This window comes from Salvelinus namaycush, chromosome 12 (genome assembly GCF_016432855.1).
Source record: "Salvelinus namaycush isolate Seneca chromosome 12, SaNama_1.0, whole genome shotgun sequence".
NCBI classification, from domain to species: domain Eukaryota; kingdom Metazoa; phylum Chordata; class Actinopteri; order Salmoniformes; family Salmonidae; genus Salvelinus; species Salvelinus namaycush.
The window spans coordinates 52,765,541-52,788,030 of record NC_052318.1 but is presented as its reverse complement, the minus strand read 5'-3'; the positions used below and the strand labels follow the sequence as shown (position 1 = coordinate 52,788,030).

Below are 22,490 nucleotides of genomic sequence, written 5' to 3'. Positions count from 1 at the left end.
GGCGGCGCACAATTGGCCCAGGGTCGTCCGGGTTAAGGTTTGGCCGGAGTAGGCCATCGTTGTAAATTTTTGTTTAGTTTAGTTTATTAATTCGACCATTTAAAAAAAACAAGCACACATAAAACTTAAAAGCCATACATGCACATGAATAAAATCATTGAGGATAACACACAATAAAGTCTGGGACTTATTTCCATTGTGGTCCTCTTAATTAAGAACAAATTCTTATGTATTAACTGACTTACCTAGTTAAAGTTTATTTATTTATTTTATAAATAGGGTGCCAAAAACTGATTAACCATCTATTAGAAAAAGAGAGGACACAGGGCAACACAAAGATACAAATCATCAATATTTTATTTAATCATGTCAACCTAAATATACAGTGTAGACTAATGTATCAGGTTGACTATCTTTAGTCAATACAAAACAATGCAAGAATGACTACTGTAGTATGTTTTTCATTGTGCGCTACCATCATGATTAGGTCATCTATATTGCACTTATGTAACTTTGTAATCATCATCAGCTTGTATTGTCTATCGCTTCTCATCTCTTTTCTGCCATTGGCTCGTAATGTCTGTCTATCTCTTCTCTGCCCGGGCCAGACTCCTGTTTGCAGCCCAGCCAGTACTTGGCAATGGATCGTGGGTAGGGAGGGCTGGCAAAGTCAATGCGTTTGGTCTGGAGATCCACCCTGTAGTATTTATCTGGTGGCAGAAAACAATCAAATAAACTGATGATCAGAACAAGAGGGTGTGTGTGTGTGTGTGTGTGTGTGTGTGAGAGTGTGTGAGTGTGTGTGTGTGTGTGTGTGTGTGTGTGTGTGTGTGTGTGTGTGTGTGTGTGTGTGTGTGTGTGTGTGTGTGTGTGTGTGTGTGTGTGTGTGTGTGTGTGTGTGTGTGTGTGGGTGTGTGTGTGGGTGTGTGTGTGTGTGAGAGAGAGAGAGTGCCTGTGAGTGTGTGTGTGTGTGTGTGTGTGTGTGAGAGAGAGAGAGAGAGAGTGTGTGTGTGTGTGTGAGAGAGAGAGAGTGTGTGAGTGAGAGAGACCTGGGTCCAAATATCTCAATTACTTTTATATCCATTTCAAAGGAAGTATTCACATATTTTTATTTTGAAAAACAAATAGTTAAATACTGGAATGTATTTGGAAATACAGTATTGGTATGTATTTGAAAATACTCTCACTGTATACTCTGCCTCACATGCATTTAACCCATGCATTTGAAAATTTTAGGCTATTTATAGGAAACTATTTGAAAATACTTTAAAATACTTTCAATAGAGGTAGTTGATTCGGGCCACATACACATGTATTTGAACCCAGGTCTGGTGTGTGAGTGTGTATGTACATTTGTGTGTGTGAGGTGGATGCCTTTGTTTGTCTGTGTGCGTGTGTGCATGTGAAGTGTGTGTGTGTGTGTGTGTGTGTGTGTACTGATACCTTTCTTGAAGAAGTAGACGTTCTGTACAGGCAGTGTCTTGTCGTGTGTAGTCTGTGTGGGGGTGTAGTCACTGTAGTCATAGTCATAGGTGAAGCCTCCTCCCATCCTGTCTCACACACACACACACACACACACACACACACACACACACACACACACACACACACACACACACACACACACACACACACACACACACACACACACACACACACACACACACACACACACACACAAAAAAACACTGTCGTCAGCTCAAAATCTCCCTTATGGTCCATATCTTTACCCCTCGCTAACGTGTGAACAACCAAACATCATCAAATCATCACATATAGAGAAATTAAGATAATTGGCCTTACAAAAGGCTTTGTAAAAAGCACTGGGTTGGGCAGGCTTTTATTCCAGCCCAGGTCTAACACACCAGATCAGGTGGACACAGTTGCTGCTGTGTGATACGAGTTAGTACAGTACCAGTCATCAGTGCTGGGATGGCACAAAAGCCTGCACTGCATTAGGCTAGAGTATACCTACCAGTCGTCTTCTAAAAAGAAATCCTCCAAGTACGCTGAGCGACTCTGTCTGGCCCTGCCTCTCTGACCCCGCCTCCTGTCCTTCCTCCACCTATTGGCTCGTCTCCTGGGGGTGGGGGATGGGGAGGGAGTTGGCTTAGGGCTGATGTAAAGACGGCCCACCATGGCAGCGTCTATAGGGGACTTGATCCCCACCCAGTCTTTATTGATGAACCGTGGGCCCTTTTTGTGGCCATGCACTGCAAAAAGAGATGGTAGGAGTTACTTTAAGTTATGCAGAGTTAAAGACACTTTGACACACACACACACGGACAAGCATGCATGCACACACGCACGGAGACACGCACACACACACACACACACACACACACACACACACACACACACACACACACACACACACACACACGCACACACACACACACACACACACACACACACACACACACACAGCTGGGTCTTACGGCCTTGGAAAAGCACTGTGAACAAGTTCTCCCAGGTATCGTCACAGTACAGGTTGGTGTAGCGCGTGAAGAGCACAGAGGGGGACGACTTAGTCAAGCGCACACACTCTTCGTGAGACGGCTGGTGCTTAAACTCATACTGGTAGTACTGGTCCCCTGTATAGGGAGAAAATAACGGTTATATCAATTCAAGTCTATTAAAGCAATTCAATTAATTCAGTTAAATAAAGGTTAAATAATAAATTAATTAATTAATTTAAATCGCAACCCAGAAATCCGGGAACATTCCCAGTTCTGTGAATATAACATTATACAATGTTTCTTTTACAGTGCCAAAAACATTCACCTGATGTTACAAGAACATTCCAAGAAAATAACTTTTAAAGAACATAAAAAAGTTTAACACATTTATTTAGGTTGTGGTAACATTATGGGAACATGACAAGAGATATGTTCCCAAAACACAAAACCTGTTCACCGACCATAACAAGGTTTTTATTAGGGTGCAAAATTAGGGTGGTTCCCAGAACATTTAATTAGGTTGTGGGAACAGTGTGGGTACATTACAAGAGATAGGTTCCAAAAACACAAAATATGCTCAGTTGTGATGACATTCATACAATGTTTAAAGTAGGTTGCACAGGAAATTCCTTTAATGCCTGGTCGACATTATTTAAAGGTTTCCAGAACATCATGACAGAAATATGCAGCATGACAGAAATATGATGCCAAGTTTTTTGAACTACCAGTAGTTTTTTTGAGAAGATATAATTTATAAAGCGTTCTATGCATTTGAACAACAGCATAAATACACCTATTTCTGCTGCACATGCTGCCACTGTTTTGAACAGATTATATTATACTATTTAGAATGAGCAGCCATCTCACGAACGAAGGAGTGCACCAAGGAGAACTCAACAGGCATGGAGATGCAATAAGTGAAAATACAATCTAAATGAGATGGCTAATATAATGTCACAAAGCATGATGCGCTAGCCAGTTAACTTTCATTCTGAAATATCTTCACATGTCCGAGTTAGTAAGAAATTAGTTTAGATAGACTTGAAACTGGCACTGGAACTAACTAGCTAGCATTTTTGACCTCAAAAATTGACCAAATTATTTCTCAATGTTTCTCAAAATACAGTAGCTGGCTAATTCATTTGATCATGCTTTTAGATACACCAGGTTTTATGCTTTTTTTAGTCCTGGATGGCAGGAAGTGATTTACTGGGCTGTTCGCACTACCCTCTGTAGTGCCTTGCGGTCGGAGGCCGAGCAGTTGCCATAACAGGCAGTGATGCAACCAGTCAGGATGCTCTCGATGGTGCAGCTGTATAACCTTTTGAGGACCTGAGGACCATGCCAAATCTTTTTAGTCTCCTGAGGGGGAATAGGTGTTGTCGTGCACTCTTCACGACTGTCTTGGTGTGCTTGGATCATGTTAGTTTGTTGGTGATATGGACACCAAGGAACCTGAAGCTCTCAACCTGCTCCACTGCAGCAATGTCGATGAGAATGGGGGCGTGATCGGTCCTCTTTTTCCTATAGTCCACAATCATCTCTTTTGTCTTGATCACGTTGAGGGAGAGGTTGTTGTCCTTCCACCACACGGTCAGGTCTTTGACCTCCTCCCTATAGGCTGTCTCGTCGTTGTCGGTGATCACGCCTACCGCTGTTGTGTCAACGGCAAATTTAATGATGGTGTTGGAGTCGTGACTAGCAGGACAGGAGGGGACTGAGCACACACCCCTGAGGGACCCCTGTGTTGAGGATCAGGGTGGCAGATGTGTTGTTACCTACCCTTACCACCTGGGGGCGGCCCATCAGGAAGTCCAGGATCCAGTTGCAGAGGGAGGTGTTTAGTCCCAGGGTCCTTAGCTTATTGATGAGCTTTGAGGGCACTATGGTGTTGAACGCTGAGCTGTAGTGAATGAATAGCATTCTCACATAGGTGTTCCTTTTGTCCAGGTGGGAAAGGGCAGTGTGGAGTGCAATAGAGAATGCATCATCCGTCGATCTTTTGCTGTGGTATGCAAATTGGAGTGGGTCTAGGGTGTCTGGGATGATGGTGTTGATGTTAGCCATGACCAGCCTTTCAAAGCACTTCATGGCTACAGACGTGAGTGCTACAGGTCAGTAGTCATTTAGGCAGGTTACCTTAGTGTTCTTGGGCACAGGGACCACGGTGGTCTGCTTAAAACATGTTGGTATTACAGACTTGGACAAGGAGAGGTTGAAAATGTCCGTAAAAACACTTGCCAGTTGGTCAACGTATGCTCGCAGTACATGTCCTGGTAATCCGTCTGGCCCTGCGGCCTTGTGAATGTTGACATGTTTATAGGTCCTACTCACATCAGCTGCGGAGAGCATGATCACACAGTCCGTAATGGTTTGCAAGCCCTGCCACATCCAACGAGCGTCAGAACTGATGTAGTACATTTCGATCCTAGTCCTATGTTGATGCTTTGCCGGTTTGTCGGAGGGCAAAGCGGGATTTCTTATAAGCTTCCGGGTTAGTCTCCCGCTCTTTGAATGCGGCAGCTCTAGCCTTTAGCTCATTGCGGATGCTGCCTTTAAACCATGGCTTCTGGTTGGGGTATGTACGTACGATCATTGTGGGGACGACGTCATCGATGCACTTATTGATGAAGTCAATGACTGATGTGGTGTACTCCTCAATGCCATCGGAGGAATCCTGGAACTTATTCCAGTCTGTGCTAGCAAAACAGTCCTGTAGCGTAGCATCTGCGTCATCTGACTTTTTTATTGATCTAGTCACTGGTGCCTCCTGCTATAATTTTTGCTCGTAAGCAGGAATCAGGAGGATATAATTATGGTCAGATTTTCCAAATGGAGTGCGAGGGTGAGCTTTGTATTCGTCTCTGTGTGTGTATAGGTGGTCCATAGTTATTTTTCCCTCTGGTTGCTTATTTAACATGCTAATATACATTTAATAAGACGGATTTTAGTTTCCCTGCATTATAATGTCACTGGCTACTAGGAGCACCACCTCTGGGTGAGCGTTTTCTTTTTTTCTTATGGCGGAATACAGCTCATTCAATGCTTTCTTAGTGCCAACTTCTGACTGTGGTGGTATGTAAACAGTATGGTCTACAGCTTATCAAGAGATACTCTGCCTCAGGTGAGCAATAGCTCGAGACTTCCTTAGATATCGTTCACCAGCTGTTTTTACAAAAATACATGGTCCGCCGCCGCTCTTCTATCCTGCCAGAACATTGTATAACCAGCCAGCTGTATGTTGATATTGTCATCGTTCAGCCACGACTCCGTGAAGCATAAGATGTTACAGTTTTTAATGTTTGTTGGTAGTTTAACCTGCCACATAACTCGTCGATTTTATTCTCCAAGGATTGCACGTTTGCTATCAGAATGGAGGGAAGTGGGGGTGGGGTGTATTCTATCGCCTATGAATTCTCAGAAGGCAGCTCGCCCTTCGGCCCCTCTTTCTCCACCTCCTCTTCATGCAGATTACAGGGATCGGGACCAGTTCCAGAAAAAGTAGTATATCCTTCGCATCGGATTCGTCAGAATCTTGAAAGGAAAAAAAGGATTCTGCTAGTCCATGGTGAGTAATCACAATCCTGATGTTTAGAAGTTATTTTCGGTCATAAGAGACGGTAGCGGCAACATTATGTACAAAATAAGTAAATAAATAAATTACAAACAATGCAAATAATTTGTTACGGATACAGGTATCCTGTGTGTATTTGTTTTCTCTCCTTCTGCCCTAGTCACAGCTTGCAGTCATCAGTCGTAAATCAGTCGCCAATCTGAAGACACACCTGCTCCTTTTCCCTTACCCAATCACATCCCCTTTCCCTTGGTTTAAAAGAAACCCAATCAGTTGTCTCTGGCGCAATCTCTCCTTTGTTTTTGCGCCTACATCTCACATTGTCCGTTATCATGTGAGTATGTATTGCTGTGGTGTATGGCTGTTTGTTTGTTGGTGGGAAAAGGGGATACCAAGGCAAGTCGCCCTTGGGCATACATTGCCCGTAGGAAAACTTTGTCTAAGTACCCTAGTTAGAACTGGGCGGACCACCCACTGTATTTTATTGGTTAGTTAGCTAGCTGTTCTTTACCCAGTAAGACTAGCTTAGCGGTTTTTGGATATTTATTATTTATTTCCTTGGGGCCAGCTCAGCCCCTTTTTCCCACACCCCATTACCGTGTGTTTGAAATAAACCTAACGTGTTTGATGGTAGGTTTGGGTTGTCTGTGGATTTCTTTTAGTTCTCACTGTTCCATTTCACTGTTATGATTTGCATGAGATATGTTACGGGTCTCGTTTCCATCCCCCCTAGACTGCAGGGCCAAAGGGGTTCGTAACATAATTGAACAAAAAAACAATTGGCTCGGGGCATGTAAAACGTCTGCCTTCTTCTCCGGCGCCATTTTCTTCTTCTCAGGCGCCATCTCCTTCTACTCTTGTTGGATGTAGTTTATTGGTTTATCAGGCCACACGCACCCATGACTGTTATTTATTTATAAGTTAATTACAATTAGGTTTTTGCTTTAGCGCCATCTGTAGCTGACAGAGGAGTTCCAGGCTCATTGTGCGGAAGCAAGCCGTCTGGTGCAAGAGACTCATTGGGAGGGTGACTAGAGCAGCCCCAGTAGTTCTGACTGAGCACACATTTGAGCGCCCCAGGACGGTCCATTTACTTTGTGCTGTTAACTTCTTACGGCTGAGATCGTAAGTGTATGTGACAAATACAATTTGATTTGATTTAGATAACAGTACACTTGAGCTTAAAATGAAACCACTTTCTGTCAAAACTAAAAACGTGTAATATCTGAAAATGTAGCTAGCAAACGCTAGACTATCTTACATGTTTACATTATCATGCATGATGGACGCGTCTCCCTGTCAGGAATGCCATACCACGGTTGCCCTTAGTTTGAAGATGTAATCCGGAGACAGGTGTTTTCTCCATCTCATTAGCTCTAATTCCACTGATTTCAAAACTTGATCCTCCAGAAAGTGGAGAGCAACACTCATGCAGCTAAGCTACACAATACATTTAAAAAATATGCGTTCAACAGGATTACCAACACAGACTGACGAGCTCAAATAGAGAGAAGCCTTCTATATGGCAGACCAATCCAAACTCATTTCTCGGCATGTCCAGCCCACTCATTATCTCTGAAAATCATGGCAAGTGGGAAGGTTGCTTACTTTTTCTGTGGTTTAACCAACAAGGCTCGTAATTTAACAATTGTATTTGTATTTACAGATGGCATACAAATTTGTTACTAAGGCACATGACAGTTCACATGTTCGAGAAGGCATTTCTGCCAAAAAAAACGCATTATGATAAAAAAAATATGTTTTACATTCAAACGGCTCTCCTGTGAAGTCGTGACTTGCAACATACGCCTAGTTTCCTGAATCGGGTCACATATTAACCATTTCTCAGACTCACTTAGATAATTAATTTGATGACACAGCAGTACCAATACAAGGATATAACATCTATAGAAGAGACATGAATGCTTATGGGGTAGGTGTTGCTGTATACACTACAGTTTAAAAGTTTGGGGTCACTTAGAAATGTCCTTGTTTTTGAAAGAAAAGCTAATTTTTGGTCCATTTAAAATAACATCAAATTGGAAAATCTACATAGGCGTAACCGAGGCCCATTATCAGCGACCATCACTCCATAGATTAGGGCCTAATGAATTTATTTCAATTGACTGATTCCCTTATATGAAATGTAACTCAGTAAAATCTTAGAAATAGTTGCATGTTGCATTTATATTTTTGTTCAGTATATAAGGTTGTATTACTCCATTGTTTATAACAGGAACATAAACTATGTAAAGCTTCAAAATATATAAAAAAGCTGTCAACAACCTTTTCCATTTTTTCATCTGAGTATGCCTATGTATTATATTAGGCAAGGTCACTTGTAGAGTTAGGGAGCAGTTTCACGGACACAGATTACACCTAGGAAGGTTTTGTGAACCCTGATAGAAACCTTATCTGAATGTCAGAACAACTGTACAGTTTTAGTGTTTTAGTAACCTCTTAGGTAATCTTGTGTCTTACCACACAATGCTTCCACAACCTAAAGAAACATTATCTGAACATTTAAAGAACAGATTAAATGTGTTCTAGGAACATTCTTGTAACAGCAGGTGAATTTGTTTTTGCACCGTAAAATATTTTAGAATCATCTGCACAACTGGATATTTGTCTGTTTTGGGAACATTTATTTTGTGATGTGCCCACGATGTTACAACCTGATTGTTCCCACAACCTAATGAAACATTCTGGGAACATTTAAAGAACAGACTACATGTGTTATAGGAACATCAGGCGAATGTTTTATACAAACATGTTATAATCCTCATCACGACAGGACAGTTTTTGTGTTATTAGAATTTTTATTCATTTATTTTATTTATTCAACCCTTATTTTACCAGGTCACTTTTACCAGGTAAGTTGACTGAGAATATGTTCTCATTCACAGCAACGACCTGGGGAATAGTTACAGGGGAGAGGAGGAGTGATGAATGAGCCAATTGGAAGCAGGGGATGATTAGGTGGCCATGATGGTATGAGGGAATATAGACAGGACACCGGAGCTAACACCCCTACTTTTACGATAAGTGCCATGGGCTCTTTAGTAACCATAGAGAGTCAGGACACCCATTTAACGTCCCATCCGAAAGACAACACCCTACACAGGGCAATGTCCCCAATCACTGCCCTGTGGCATTTGGATATATATATATATATTACATCATATTACATATTTAATTTATTTTTTGACCAGAGGAAAGAGTGCGTCCCAAATCCACTTTGCCTCAACCAACCAAAAGTTCTGGGAACTTTCACAGAACCAATTTTGTTTTTCTGCGAAGTCAGTTCAAGTTAAGTGATTCATCCCCTCAAGGGTTTCATCACAGTACACTATGTTTCAGGTGTTTCACACATTACCAGTATTCTGCCCACTGGGCCCACACTGGTTGAATCAACATTGTTTCCTCGTCATTTCAAATAAATTAAGCTGAACTAATGTGGACAAGACCTTGAATTGACGTTTGTGCCAAGTGCGTGTATGTTACCTTTGAAGAAGTAGACCTTCTCTTTGCCATGGTGACCGGGTGCTGGTATGGCGAAGGCAGCATCGACGTCAGTTGGAACCTTCTCAAACCCTACAGAGATGTCCCGAGGGTAATCGGCATCCAGAACATCGTCCTCAAAACGCCAATACTTATTTCCCTGAGAGGAGACAAGTGAAAGCAAAGCAAAGCAGTGAGTCTTAATCAAACTAAATAGTCAACGTCAGTTTCATAGGCCATATGTTCCTGTTAATTTGGGATTGATTCCAGCAGACAACAGCTCAAGTTTAGACCAATGTTTCCCAAACCTCTCCTTCAGCCAGCCCAGTTATTTGACTCTTAATTCCAGAACTAGCATTGCTGATTCAACTAATGTAGGGGGTGATGACAATGTGACCATTTGAATCAGCTGCCTAGTTCTGGAATACATCAAAGCAGTAGACTGGCTGGGGGTACCTGAGGAAAGGTATGGGAAGCACTGCTTAACACTACTTTTGGAGATGTGAAAACGTCTGACATACTTTGACTTTGGGATGAACTATCCCGTTAACAGGGCGCTGTGCCAGTGTTCTGAGTGGTGAGGAAAGGTGGTAACTTAAAGATGCAAGACCCTGTATTGGTGTTGTGAGTGGTGGGGAAGATGTAGGATACTATGGCAGTGTTGTGAGCGGTGGGAAAGGTGGTAGCCTACCTTGAAGATGTAGGTCTTGCCCTGGCAGTTGATACGAGTAAAGGCAGCATCTATAGGTCCTCTGATGCCCCACTTGTCGTAGATCAGTTTGGGGTGACCGGGGACAACCGCCCTCTCATCGAGCTCGAAGAAATAATCACCTGTAGGAGACAGAGCATGTTTGTTCTCACCAGGACAGGGAGACAGAACAAGTCATAGAGAAGAAAGAATGGAGAGAGAGAGAGAGAGAGAGAGAGAGAGAGAGAGAGAGAGAGAGAGAGAGAGAGAGAGAGAGAGAGAGAGAGAGAGAGAGAGAGAGAGAGAGAGAGAGAGAGAGAGAGAGAGAGAGAGAGAGAGAGAGAGAGAGAGAGAGAGAGAGAGAGAGAGAGAGAGAGAGAGAGAGAGTGAAACAGAGAAGCAGTGAGAATGTAGATATAAAGAAGAAGATAGTGTCGGAGGCATTTTTCATGTTATGCGTTCTATTCATTTCATCCTCATACCTCCCTGTTCTTACCTGTTGTGCACCTGGCTGCTCCCACTTGATTTTGATTTGTCTGCTTTGGTTATACTGTATATGGCTGCCAGGGGATTGTGTGGGTGGGAACTAGTGTACCTGGGAGGACAGACAATTTTCAACCATGCTCTTTTTGTTTGATTTTTGATTATTGAAAAGAAGGTATTCTTTCGTATTCTTTGATTCCAATTTTTTGGGGGGGGTTGTGTGCATTGGAATTATCCTCAGGTCCCTAGTTGTAAGTGTCATTAATAACTTTTGGGGGTTTTGCCACTACATTCAAGTTGAACATTTTGAGATGGATTTCGCACGCTACTCTACTACATTTGGAAGACTTGGGATTCATGAATGAGTGCCCAAGCGCTAATGAATGGACCCAACTGGACGCGGTTACCACAGTGAGTAAAAGAGACAAAGAATGGATGTGCAGAGGTATCTGCCGAAACAATCGCTGTCTAAACCAAATAAGTTGTTGATTGTTTGCCTCTCAGAGGGTTCACTGCTGTGTATGTAATTGTGGATTTGTTTGTGATTATGGGCAGTTCTCACCAGAACTGGCACCTGTGCCTGACAACGCTACGTTCCCGAAAGATCAGTGGTGTGTATTCATGGCTGCCAAGGGAAGCCAGGCTTCCACCAAAAGTTGACCAATAAAGAAATCTATCTTTTATCTCTCTGTGTTTCATAATTTTCCTTAAATTCACAAGAAGCTGAATGTATCTCACCGGAGAAAGCATCCGAGCGAGTGTTGGCCGTCTATCTGATGCTGTCTGATCAAAAGGAGTATGACATTGTTGCCGCCGGCAGCATTGATTGCAATGGAAACCAGAGAGCATTTGCCGTCCCTTGATTAAAAAATGATAAAATAATAGCCAATCAGCGTTGGGCTAAACTGTGTGAGATCAACTGTGAAACGTCCTGTTGCACCAAAACAAAAAGTGTCAAGAAAAGCCAGTTTGGATTGGCTTCACACCAATTATAAGCCAAAAGTCATTTACAGAAAAAACTTGAATTGTTGCATCTCGTTGCTAGATGTGCCAAGCTTATACCCCAAGAGACTTGCAGCTGTAATTGCTGCAAAGGGTGGCTCTACAAATTATTGACTTTGGATGCTTATGCATGCTCAAGTTTTTAAAAAAAAGTCTCATTTCTTGTTTGTTTCATCATAAAAAATATTTTGCATCTTCAAAGTGGTAGGCATGTTGTGTAAATCAAATGATACAAACCCCCAAAAATCTATTTTAATTCCAGGTTGTAAGGCAACAAAATAGGAAAAATGCCAAGGGGGGCGAATACTTTCGCAAGCCACTGTATATTCAATGGTCTGATTTGTTATTGTTACCCATCTATCAATCACTACCCTTCTATATGAGGCTTTCGAAAAGCTCCCTGGTCTTTGTAGTTGTGGTTGAATTTCAATACTAGACCGAGGGACCTTACAAATGTAATTTTTTTATTTATATATATATTTTTTTTAACCTTTATTTAACTAGGCAAGTCAGTTAAGAACAAATTCTTATTTACAATGACGGGCTAACCCGGCCTAACCCGGATGACGCTGGGCCAATTGTATGACGCCCTATGGGACTCCCAATCATGGCCGGATGTGATACAGCCTGGATTCGAATCTGTATTAACACCTCTTACACTGAGATGCAGTGCCTTAGAACGCTGCGCCAGTCGGGAGCCCTGATACATACATGTTGCATGTACTTCTGAACGAATTTATACTTACCTAAACAAAGGGGTGAATACTTATGCTACTTTTATATTTTAGTTATAAAATTTTCATTACTTTGTAAAAATCTGTAGAATTTTTATTTCACTTTTGACATTATGGCGTTTTTTTATTTAGATCAATGAGAAAAATTTAAATTAAATGTACATTTTAGCATTCACTCTTATCCAGAGGGACTGACAGTAGTGAGTACATACATTTTCATATTTGTTAATACTGGTCCCGCATGGGAGTCAAACCCACAATTCTGGCATTGCAAGTGCCCTGCTCTACCAACTGAAGTACACTTTGCAACGAAACAAAATGTGGGAAAAAAGATACAGGGGGTATACACTTTGTATAGGTATCTTTCTCACTGCTATTTCCACTGATACTGTTATTGGTGTGTATTGTAATGTACACTGCAGTTACAGTTTGTACGTCCTATCTCTGTTCTCCTCCAGGCTGAGGGGACTGACCGGCTGTGACTCCTTCACTGCCATAGCCGAGGTGTTCAAAATCAGACTCTAGTGCAATCTGCTGCAGTCACTCTTTATGTTATACCTCCTTGTTGTGCACTATGTTGTGCACTATGATCTCTTTGTATTTGAGTGAAACATTCCCTCAACAACCTAAATGCAGACACATTGAATGCAGCGAAGGTAAGTAGGAAAACGACAGTATTTTTGAGTGGATCATCTATTTAACACAGAAATCACCACCGTGCTGCCAATGTTTAGTGTACCTTGTATAGACCGCATGAAGGTTACCAATAGTGTATGTTTTTTCAAACTTTGTGCTTTGTTTACTTGTAATCACTAATGTAAGATTTTAGTAGTAGAGCTATACTCTCAACAAAGTATTTTATAATGCTTGAAATATGAGTAATCTGCTATGAATTCCTGTTATTGTGAAACAAATATTTCATCCTAAAAGACTGAATGGATGAATCTGTCTTTAATATAGATATTTTATATAGATATTTTATACAGATAACCAATTATTTGTTTATCACAGTCAAATCTACAATGAGTGAACAAAACATTAAGAACACCTTCTTAATACCGAGATCCTAATACTAAGGAGGGTCAACCAATAAAACAATCATAAAGAGGGGTAAAAACAGTATCAATAAATTGGTCTCAATTCAAGCTGATCTAAAAAGTTGTTTGATACCCACGAATAGACTTAGCAGCATGTGCCAGAGTGTCAGTTGGCTGGGATTGCAACGTACAGTTAAAACTTCTTTGGGATATGTGGGACGCTAGCGTGGGACACTATTTCACAGCCAGTGAAATTGCAGGGGCGCCAAATTCAAACAACAGAAATCTCATAATTTTAATTCCTCAAACATACAAGTATTATACACCATTTTAAAGAGAAACTTCTTGTTAATCCAGCCACAGTGTCTGATTTCAAAAAGGCTTTACGGCGAAAGCACACCTTGCGATTATGTCAGGTCAGCGCCTAGCCACAGAAAACCATACAGCCATTTTCCAAAGAAGAGGAGGTGTCACAAAATACAGAAATAGCGTTAAAATGAATCACTAACCTTTGATAATCTTCACCGGATGGCACTCCCAGGACTCCATGTTAGACAATAAATGTGTGTTTTGTTCGATAAAGTTAATCTTTATGTCCAAAAACCTCATTTGAAATTGGTGCGTTATGTTCAGAATTGCACTGTTTCAAACAAACATCCGGTGAAAGTGCAGAGAGCCACATCAGAAATAGCATTATAAATATTCACTTACCTTTGATGATCTTCATCGGAATGCACTCCCAAGAATCCCAGTTCCACAATAAATGTTTGTTTTGTTCGATAAAGTCCATAATTTATGTCCAAATACCTCCTTTTTGTTCACGCGTTTAGTTCACAAATCCAAATTCACATCTTTAGGATGTTTTTATCATACATCTTCAATAATATTCCAACCGGACAATTCCTTTGTCTTTAGAAATGAAAGGGAACGCAGCTCGCTCTCACGGCCTCGCACGTGACTTCTGCCAGACCCCTGGTTAAAACAGCTCTTATTCACTCCCCCTTCATAGTAGAAGCCTGAAACAAGGTTCTAAAGACTGTTGACATTTAGTGGAAGCCTTAGGAAGTGCAATATGACCCCATAGACACTGTATATTCGATAGGCAATGACTTGAAAAACTACAAACCTCAGATTTCCCACTTCCTGGTGGATTTTCTCTCAGGTTTTTGCCTGCCATATGAGTTATGTTATACTCACAGACATCATTCAAACCGTTTTAGAAACTTCAGAGTGTTTTCTATCCAAATCTACTAATAATATGCATATCTTAGCTTCTGGGCCTGAGTAGCAGGCAGTTTACTCTGGGCACCTTATTCATCCAAGGTACTCAATTCTGCCCCTGCAGCCATAAGAAGTTATTAATGGCGTCAGACCGAGGCTCTGCATCTGTCCTCGTGCTCCTAGACCTTAGTGCTGCTTTTGATACCATTGACCACCACATTCTTTTGGAGAGATTGGAAACCAAAATTTATCTACACGGACAAGTTCTGGCTTGGTTTAGATCTTATCTGTCGGAAAGATATCAGTTTGTCTCTGTGAATGGTTTGTCTTCTGACAAATCAACTGTACATTTCGGTGTTCCTCAATGTTCCATTTTAGGACCACTATTGTTTTCACTATATATTTTAGCTCTTGGGGATGTCATTCGAAAACATAATGTTAACTTTCACTGCTATGCGGATGACACACAGCTGTACATTTCAATGAAACATGGCGAAGCCCCAAAATTGCCCTCGCTAGAAGCCTGTGTTTCAGACATAAGGAAGTGGATGGCTGTAAACGTTCTATTTTAAACTCGCACAAAACAGAGATGCTTGTTCTAGGTCCCAAGAAACAAAGAGATCTTCTGTTGAATCTGACAATTAATCTTGATGGTTGTACAGTCGTCTCAAATAAAACTGTGAAGGACCTCGGCGTTACTCTGGACCCTGATCTCTCTTTTGAGGAACATATCAAGACTGTTTCAAGGACAGCTTTTTTCCATCTACGTAACATTGCAAAAATCAGAAATTTTCTGTCCAAAAATGATGCAGAAAAATTAATCCATGCTTTTGTCACTTCTAGGTTAGACTACTGCAATGCTCTACTTTCCGGCTACCCGGATAAAGCACGAAATAAACTTCAGTTAGTGCTAAATACGGCTGCTAGAATCCTGACTAGAACCACAAATTTGATCATATTACTCCAGTGCTAGCCTCCCTACACTGGCTTCCTGTTAAGGCAAGGGCTGACTTCAAGGTTTTACTGCTAACCTACAATGCATTACATGGGCTTGCTCCTACCTATCTTTCCGATTTGGTCCTGCTGTACATACCTACACGTACGCTACGGTCACAAGACGCAGGCCTCCTAATTGTCCCTAGAATTTCAAAGCAAACAGCTGGAGGCAGGGCTTCCTCCTATAGAGCTCAATTTTTATGGAATGGTCTGCCTGCCCATGTGAGACACGCAGACTCGGTCTCAAACTTTAAGTCTTTATTGAAGACTCATATCTTCAGTAGGTCATATGATTGAGTGTAGTCTGGCCCAGGAGTGTGAAGGTGAACGGAAAGGCTATGGAGCAACGAACCGCCCTTGCTGTCTCTGCCTGGCCAGTTGCCCTCTCTCCACTGGGATTCTCTTTCTCTAACCCTATTACAGGGGCTGAGTCACTGGCTTACTTGTGCTCTTCCATGCCGTCCCTAGGAGGGGTGCGTCACTTGAGTGGGTTAAGTCACTGACATGGTCTTCCTGTCTGGGTTGGCGCCCCCCTTGGGTTGTGCCGTGGCGGAGATCTTTGCGGGCTATACTCGGTCTTGTCTCAGGATGGTAAGTTGGTGGTTGAAGATATCCCTCTAGTGGTGTGGGGGCTGTGCTTTGGCAAAGTGGGTGGGGTTATATCCTGCCTGTTTAGCCCTGTCCGGGGGTATCATCAGATGGGGCCACAGTGTCTCCTGATCCCTCCTGTCTCAGCCTCCAGTATTTATGCTGCAGTAGTTTATATGTCGGGGGGCTAGGGTCAGTCTGTTATATCTGGTGTATTTCTCCTGTCTTATCCGGTGTCCTGTGTGGATTTAAGTATGCTCTCTCTAATTCTCTTTCTTTCGTTCTCTCTCTCGGAGAACCTGAGCCCTAGGACCATGCCTCAGGACTACCTGGCATGATGACTCCTTGCTGTCCCCAGTCCACCTGGCCGTGCTGCTGCTCCAGTTTCAACTGTTCTGCATTCGGCTATGGAACCCTAACCTGTTCACCGGACGTGCTACCTGTCCCAGACCTGCTGTTTTCAACTCTCTAGAGACAGCAGGAGCGGTAGAGATACTCTGAATGATCGGCTATGAAAAGGCAACTGACATTTACTCTTGAGGTGCTGACTTGTTGCACCCTCGACAACTACTGTGATTATTATTATTTGACCATGCTGATCATTTATGAACATTTGAACATCTTGGCCATGTTCTGTTATAATCTCCACCCAGCACAGCCAGAAGAGGACTGGCCACCCCTCATAGCCTGGTTCCTCTCTAGGTTTCTTCCTAGGTTTTGGCCATTCTAGGGAGTTTTCCTAGCCAGCGTGCTTCTACACTTGCATTGCTTGCTGTTTGGGGTTTTAGGCTGGGTTTCTGTATAGCACTTTGAGATATCAGCTGATGTAAGAAGGGCTATATAAATCAATTTGATTTGATTTGAGGTAAACAATGTGTAAGATCACACACTTAACGTTAGCTAACAAGCCAGCCAGCTAACGTTAGCTAGTTAAACAACAATGAACAGTACCAAATCATGTAGTTACTACCCTGCATGAATCTGCTGGGAGCTATCCAACCAGGTTCAATGTTAGCTAGCTATGCTTTTTTTAGGCTCCCTTGACATTTCTAAAATGTAATTGTTTTGCGACTTGTAGCTACAATGTAGGAGGCATTTTGAATTTTATGTGTTCTATTCATATCATACCTATACCTAATTAGGAGCACAGACAATTTTCAACCGTGCTCTTTTTATTTGATTTTGGATTATTGTAAAGAATGAAAATAAATTGACTAAACGTGTTCTTGGACTGGATTGTAGGCTTTGGAATTATCCCCAGGTCACTAGTCCATGGCATCAATAACTTTTCTGGTATTTGCCCTTACACATTCCCCCTCACCTCTGAAGGCGTAGATGGAACCGTTCTTGAGCTGGAGGAAGGCGTCAAAGGGCTTCCCGCTGCAGGGCACTGCCTCTGGGTCAGGGGGGAGGGTGGGGGTGTGGATGGTGGTGGTCGGGGCCAGGGTGGTGGGGGGGATAGCAGTTGTGTTCATAACTGGGGGAATGTTTGTGGTCTCTGGGTCAACCATGGTCCCAGGGTTGGTGTTAACTGCTGTAGTGGGGGTGTTCGCTACATCGTCCTCTGGGGCATCAAATGTGTCACCACGGGCAACTGAGGAGAGAATGCCACAGATTTATATTAGAAACTGTATATGGACAGTGGTTTGATTCTATGTGGCATTTTTTTACTTTATCAAACTTCATTAAACTAACCCTGGCTGTGTCCAAAATGGCACCCTATACCCTTTATTGTCCACTACTTTTGACTGCGTGCCCGAAGTCAAAAGTAGTGCTCTATAAAATAAATAGGGTGCCATTTTGGATACATCCCTTATAAATATGATATACATAAGATCATAATTTCCAGGGAGCCATAATATCATGAGAAGCAGAGCATCTTTCTTACTCTTCCTAGGGCAGGCACTGTCAAAGTCCATGCAGCAGCTGCTGTAGTAGCGACACATAGAGTCACACTGGCACTTGGTCATGGGGTTGAAGCTGTGACAGCGACCCACACACGACTCTGCACGGAGGGAAGACCCAAAAACCGTGGTTACCTTAGAGCAACATTCTGATACAGCAATGTAGGCTAGTGATTGAAGGGACATTGACAGAGGCCCTTATATGAATGCCCAAAGTAGTGGTCATCATACACAGTAGCTACAGATGTTGTTTTTATATAAAAGGTATTCAACTGTAGTTACTCAGGCCTTTAACTTAGTGTGACCACAAATATTATTTGAACAGACGAAGCTGGGCTTGAAGTATGGTTACTGGGCAAGCACACTAAGGAACTAAACACTAATTACGCACATCCAAACATGACAGAGGAGCTACAAGACAACATAGAAATTAAAAGCAGTAGGCTACCAATAGCTGAATTACGCAAACATTTGGCAGCACACAGGTAGAGTAATGGACATGAATTTATTTAATAAAAAAAAAAAATGGTAACTTACCTTCTGCAGCGAACGCAGAGGCCAGCGTGAGTGCCAGCAGAACAACTGCCAACTTCATTCTGTCTCACTCAGCAGGAGACCACACAGACCGGAGAGCAGTAGAAACTGGTGCTCCTCTGTCAAGTGGAACGGTGAAAATACACGAAAAACAAGGGTTGCAAATCCTGTTGTACTTTGCTTGGTAAACAAACCCAAGTCAAGTTCACATGATGGGGTGGCCCACTTTGGAACCACTGCACTGTGGGCAACACAGCTGATCGATCAGGGGCTCCAAAAGTCGTTCAGCCTAGTTGTTTGTTTTGTGAGCGGATGGTCAGTCAGCCGTTGGCTGTTATAATCATTAAACATGATTCCAATAGGAACAGCAGTGATTGTCTGTGAAACATCGGGGTCGTGAACTCACACACGAGCTTTATGCACAGATTGCCACTTTTCAACAGTGCACATTGGAATGAATTAATATACTTTACTACAGTAAAGTGTGCATGGCAGGAATATGATCAGTGTAAGTCCCTATGTGAATCAACCTCTGTGTAACGCCTTATTGATTTGTGGAATGGAACAACAACCACAGGCAAATATGGGAGCCAGAGCTTTCTGTCACGATCGTCCTCAGGGTGGAAATGACCGGACCAAGGTGCAGCGTTGTGAGCTTACATTTATTTTTATTAGGAATGTCGCCAACAAAAACAAGAAACAACAAAAACGAACGTGAAGCTGACTAGGGCTATACAGGCCACTAACACAGACAACTACCCACAACTAAGGTGGAAAAACAGGCTGCCTAAGTATGATTCCCAATCAGAGACAACGATAGACAGCTGTCCCTGATTGAGAACCTGGAACGGCTGTCTTCCTCCTCCTCCGATGAGGAGGAGTAGTAAGGATCGGAGGACCAATGCGCAGCGTGGTACGTGTTCATGCTCTTTATTTACAACAATCGAACACTGAAACAAAACAATAAACGATACGTGAAATAACCAACCGAAACAGTTCCGTGTGGAGCACACAGACACAGAAAATAAACACCCACGAAACACAAGTGGGAAAAGGCTACCTAAGTATGATTCTCAATCAGAGACAACTAACGACACCTGCCTCTGATTGAGAACCATACCATACCAGGCCAAACGCAAAACACAACATAGAAAACGGAACATGGACAACCCACCCAACTCACGCCCTCAGAACGTGACAGAACCATACCCGCCAAAACATAGAAACAGAAAACATAGAAATAAAGAAACTAGAATGCCCACCCTGGCCTAACCAAAATAGAGAATAAAAGCCTCTCTATGGCCAGGGCGTGACAGTACTCCCCCCCCCCCAAAGGTGCGGACTCCGGCTGTAAAACCTGACTCTATAGGGGAGGGTTCGGGTGGGCATCTACTTCGGTGGCGGCTCCGGTGCGGGACGCAGACCCTGGTCCACCTCTGGCTCCCCCCACTTTGGTGGCGCCTCTGGCCTGGGGACCCTCACCGCAGGCCCCAGACTGGAGACCCTCGCCGCAGGCCTCGGACTGGAGACCCTCGCCGCAGGCGCCGGACTGGGGACCCTCGCCGCAGGTCCCGTACTGGGGACCGTCGTCGGAGGCTCCGTACTGGGGACCGTCGCCGGAGGCTCCGGACTGGGGACCGTCACCGGAGGCTCCGGATTGGGGACCGTCGCTGGAGGCTCCGGACTGGAGGCCGTCGTTGGAGGCTCCGGACCGCGGATCAATACTGGAGGCTTCGTGCCATGGATCCTCATTGCAGGCTCCGGGCCATGGATCCTCATTGCAGGCTCCGGGACATGGACCATCAATGGAGGCTTCGTGCCATGGATCATCACTGGAGGCTTTGTGCCATGCATCATCACTGGAGGCTTCGTGCCATGGATCATCACTGGAGGCTTCGTGCCATGGATCATCACTGGAGTGAGGAGACGTATGTACAGCCTGGTGCATGGAGCTGCAACAGAGCTTACCAGGCTGGGGAGACATACAGGAGGTCTGGTTCTGGGAGCAGGCACAGGACTCACCAGGCTGGGTAGACATACTGGAGGCCTGGTTCTTGGAGCAGGCACCGGATACACTGGGCCGCGGAGGCGCACTGGAGGTCTCGAGCGTAAAGCCTGCACAACCCGTCCTGGCTGGATGGTTACCTTCGCCCGGCAAGTGGCCTCCCGGTCTTTCGTGCCAGCCTTGACCCTGTGTAATCCTGGGCCCTGTGTAATCCTGGGCCCTCACATGGCAGGCGATCCTTTCTCACCAGGATCTCCTCCCACGTCCAGGATCCTTTCCCATTCAGGATGTCCTCCCATGCCCAGTCCTCCTTACCATGCTGCTTGGTCCATTTGTGGTGGGATCTTCTGTCACGATCGTTGTAATGATGAGACCAAGGTGCAGCGTGGTGAGCGTACATTTCTTTTTATTATGAATGTCGCCAATAAAAACAAGAAACAACAAAAACGAACGTGAAGCTGACTAGGGCTATACAGGCCACTAACACAGACAACTACCCACAACTAAGGTGGAAAAACAGGCTGCCTAAGTATGATTCTCAATCAGAGACAACAATAGACAGCTGTCCCTGATTGAAAACCATACCCAGCCAAAACATAGAAACAGAAAACATAGAAATAAAGAAACTAGAATGCCCACCTTAGTCACACCCTGGCCTAACCAAATTAGAGAATAAAACCATGCCCAAACGTGCACGTGCGCCATCATGAGCAAATTGATTTTGTCCCCCCACACCCAACGCAATCACGACACACAGGTTGAAATATCAAAACAAACTCGGAACCAATTATATTAATTTGGGGACAAGTCGAAAAGCATTAAACATTCATAGCAATTTACCTAGCTAGCTTGCAGTTGCTAGTTAATTTGTCCTATTTAGCTAGCTTTCTGTTGCTAGCTAATTTGTCCTGGGATATAAACGCTGAGTTGTTATTTTACCTTAAATGCACAAGGTCCTCTCCTCCGACAACTAATCCACACATAAAAAGGTCAACCGAATTGTTTCTAGTCATCTCTCCTCTTTCCATGCTTTTTTTCTTTGGACTTTACATGGTGATTGGCATATAACTTTCATAATAATGGTTAACAGAAGAATATACCCACGTGCCGTCTCCTCATTGTGGGTGACTGAAAGACGAACTGAGGTCGGTCGGTCAGTTGTGGTAATACACCTTATTATGAACAGTTATTACAAACTGTGCACGCGTGAACGAGCAATATAACGCTGCCTGAAAAATGTTCATCTTTTATGGTGGCAATAACGCCCTTATTTGCTGTATAGATTTGAAGTATTGGAATTAGGCCAAGACAGTATCTAAAGGAAATAGCAATGGGGAACAATAGCATGGCGATAGCATGGCGAACTTGATCAAAAATCTTAGGAGGTGTTGGCAGAATGTTTTCTTTGTAGTAACATTTGCTGTATCTGAATGTTTCTGTTGTGGACCTGTAAAGCGATTGTTTGAATGCAATAATGTTTTGCATTCACGTTTTCCCAAACCTGCGTTGCCTGCGAATTCTGAAACATTGTATACTCAAACAAAAAAAGAGAAAACTATAGTGGTCCTACTTACAGTGGTAGCATACACACTTCAATCTAAAGATCAAATGTCTTTTCACCTGTCAATGGAAACTACAGTAGGGCTAGTTACATTGTTATTCTACACACTTCCATGTAAAGATCAAATGTCTGTAAACCTCTTAATGGAAACTACAATAGGTCTACTTACATTGTTAGCCTGCACACTTCAATGTAAAGATCAA

At 43.2% G+C, this 22,490-nt stretch overlaps 1 protein-coding gene across 1 annotated transcript; it reads right to left on the bottom strand.

The window, feature by feature from the left end:
* Positions 1-339: 339 nt before the first annotated feature.
* Positions 340-18,869, bottom strand: vtnb (vitronectin b). Its single transcript, XM_039006039.1, has 9 exons — positions 18,725-18,869; positions 18,172-18,288; positions 17,605-17,877; positions 10,226-10,365; positions 9,538-9,694; positions 2,439-2,594; positions 1,976-2,213; positions 1,444-1,550; positions 340-710 (listed from the first exon to the last, which is right to left on the bottom strand). The coding sequence occupies exons 1-9, from the start codon at positions 18,780-18,782 to the stop codon at positions 550-552; spliced, it is 1,407 nt and encodes a 468-aa protein (XP_038861967.1). The 5' UTR covers positions 18,783-18,869; the 3' UTR covers positions 340-549.
* Between the last annotated feature and the right edge of the window lie 3,621 nt (positions 18,870-22,490).

Bases quoted from the DNA above. Each gene is read 5' to 3' on its own strand.
- vtnb (XM_039006039.1), bottom strand. From the start codon at position 18,782: ATGAAGTTGGCAGTTGTTCTGCTGGCACTCACGCTGGCCTCTGCGTTC. The intron at 2,595-9,537 runs GTAACATACACG...CTCCCTATACAG, and splicing joins GAAGGTCTACTTCTTCAAAG to GGGACCAGTACTACCAGTAT. The intron at 711-1,443 runs GTATCAGTACAC...TTCTGCCACCAG, and splicing joins CGTCTACTTCTTCAAGAAAG to ATAAATACTACAGGGTGGAT.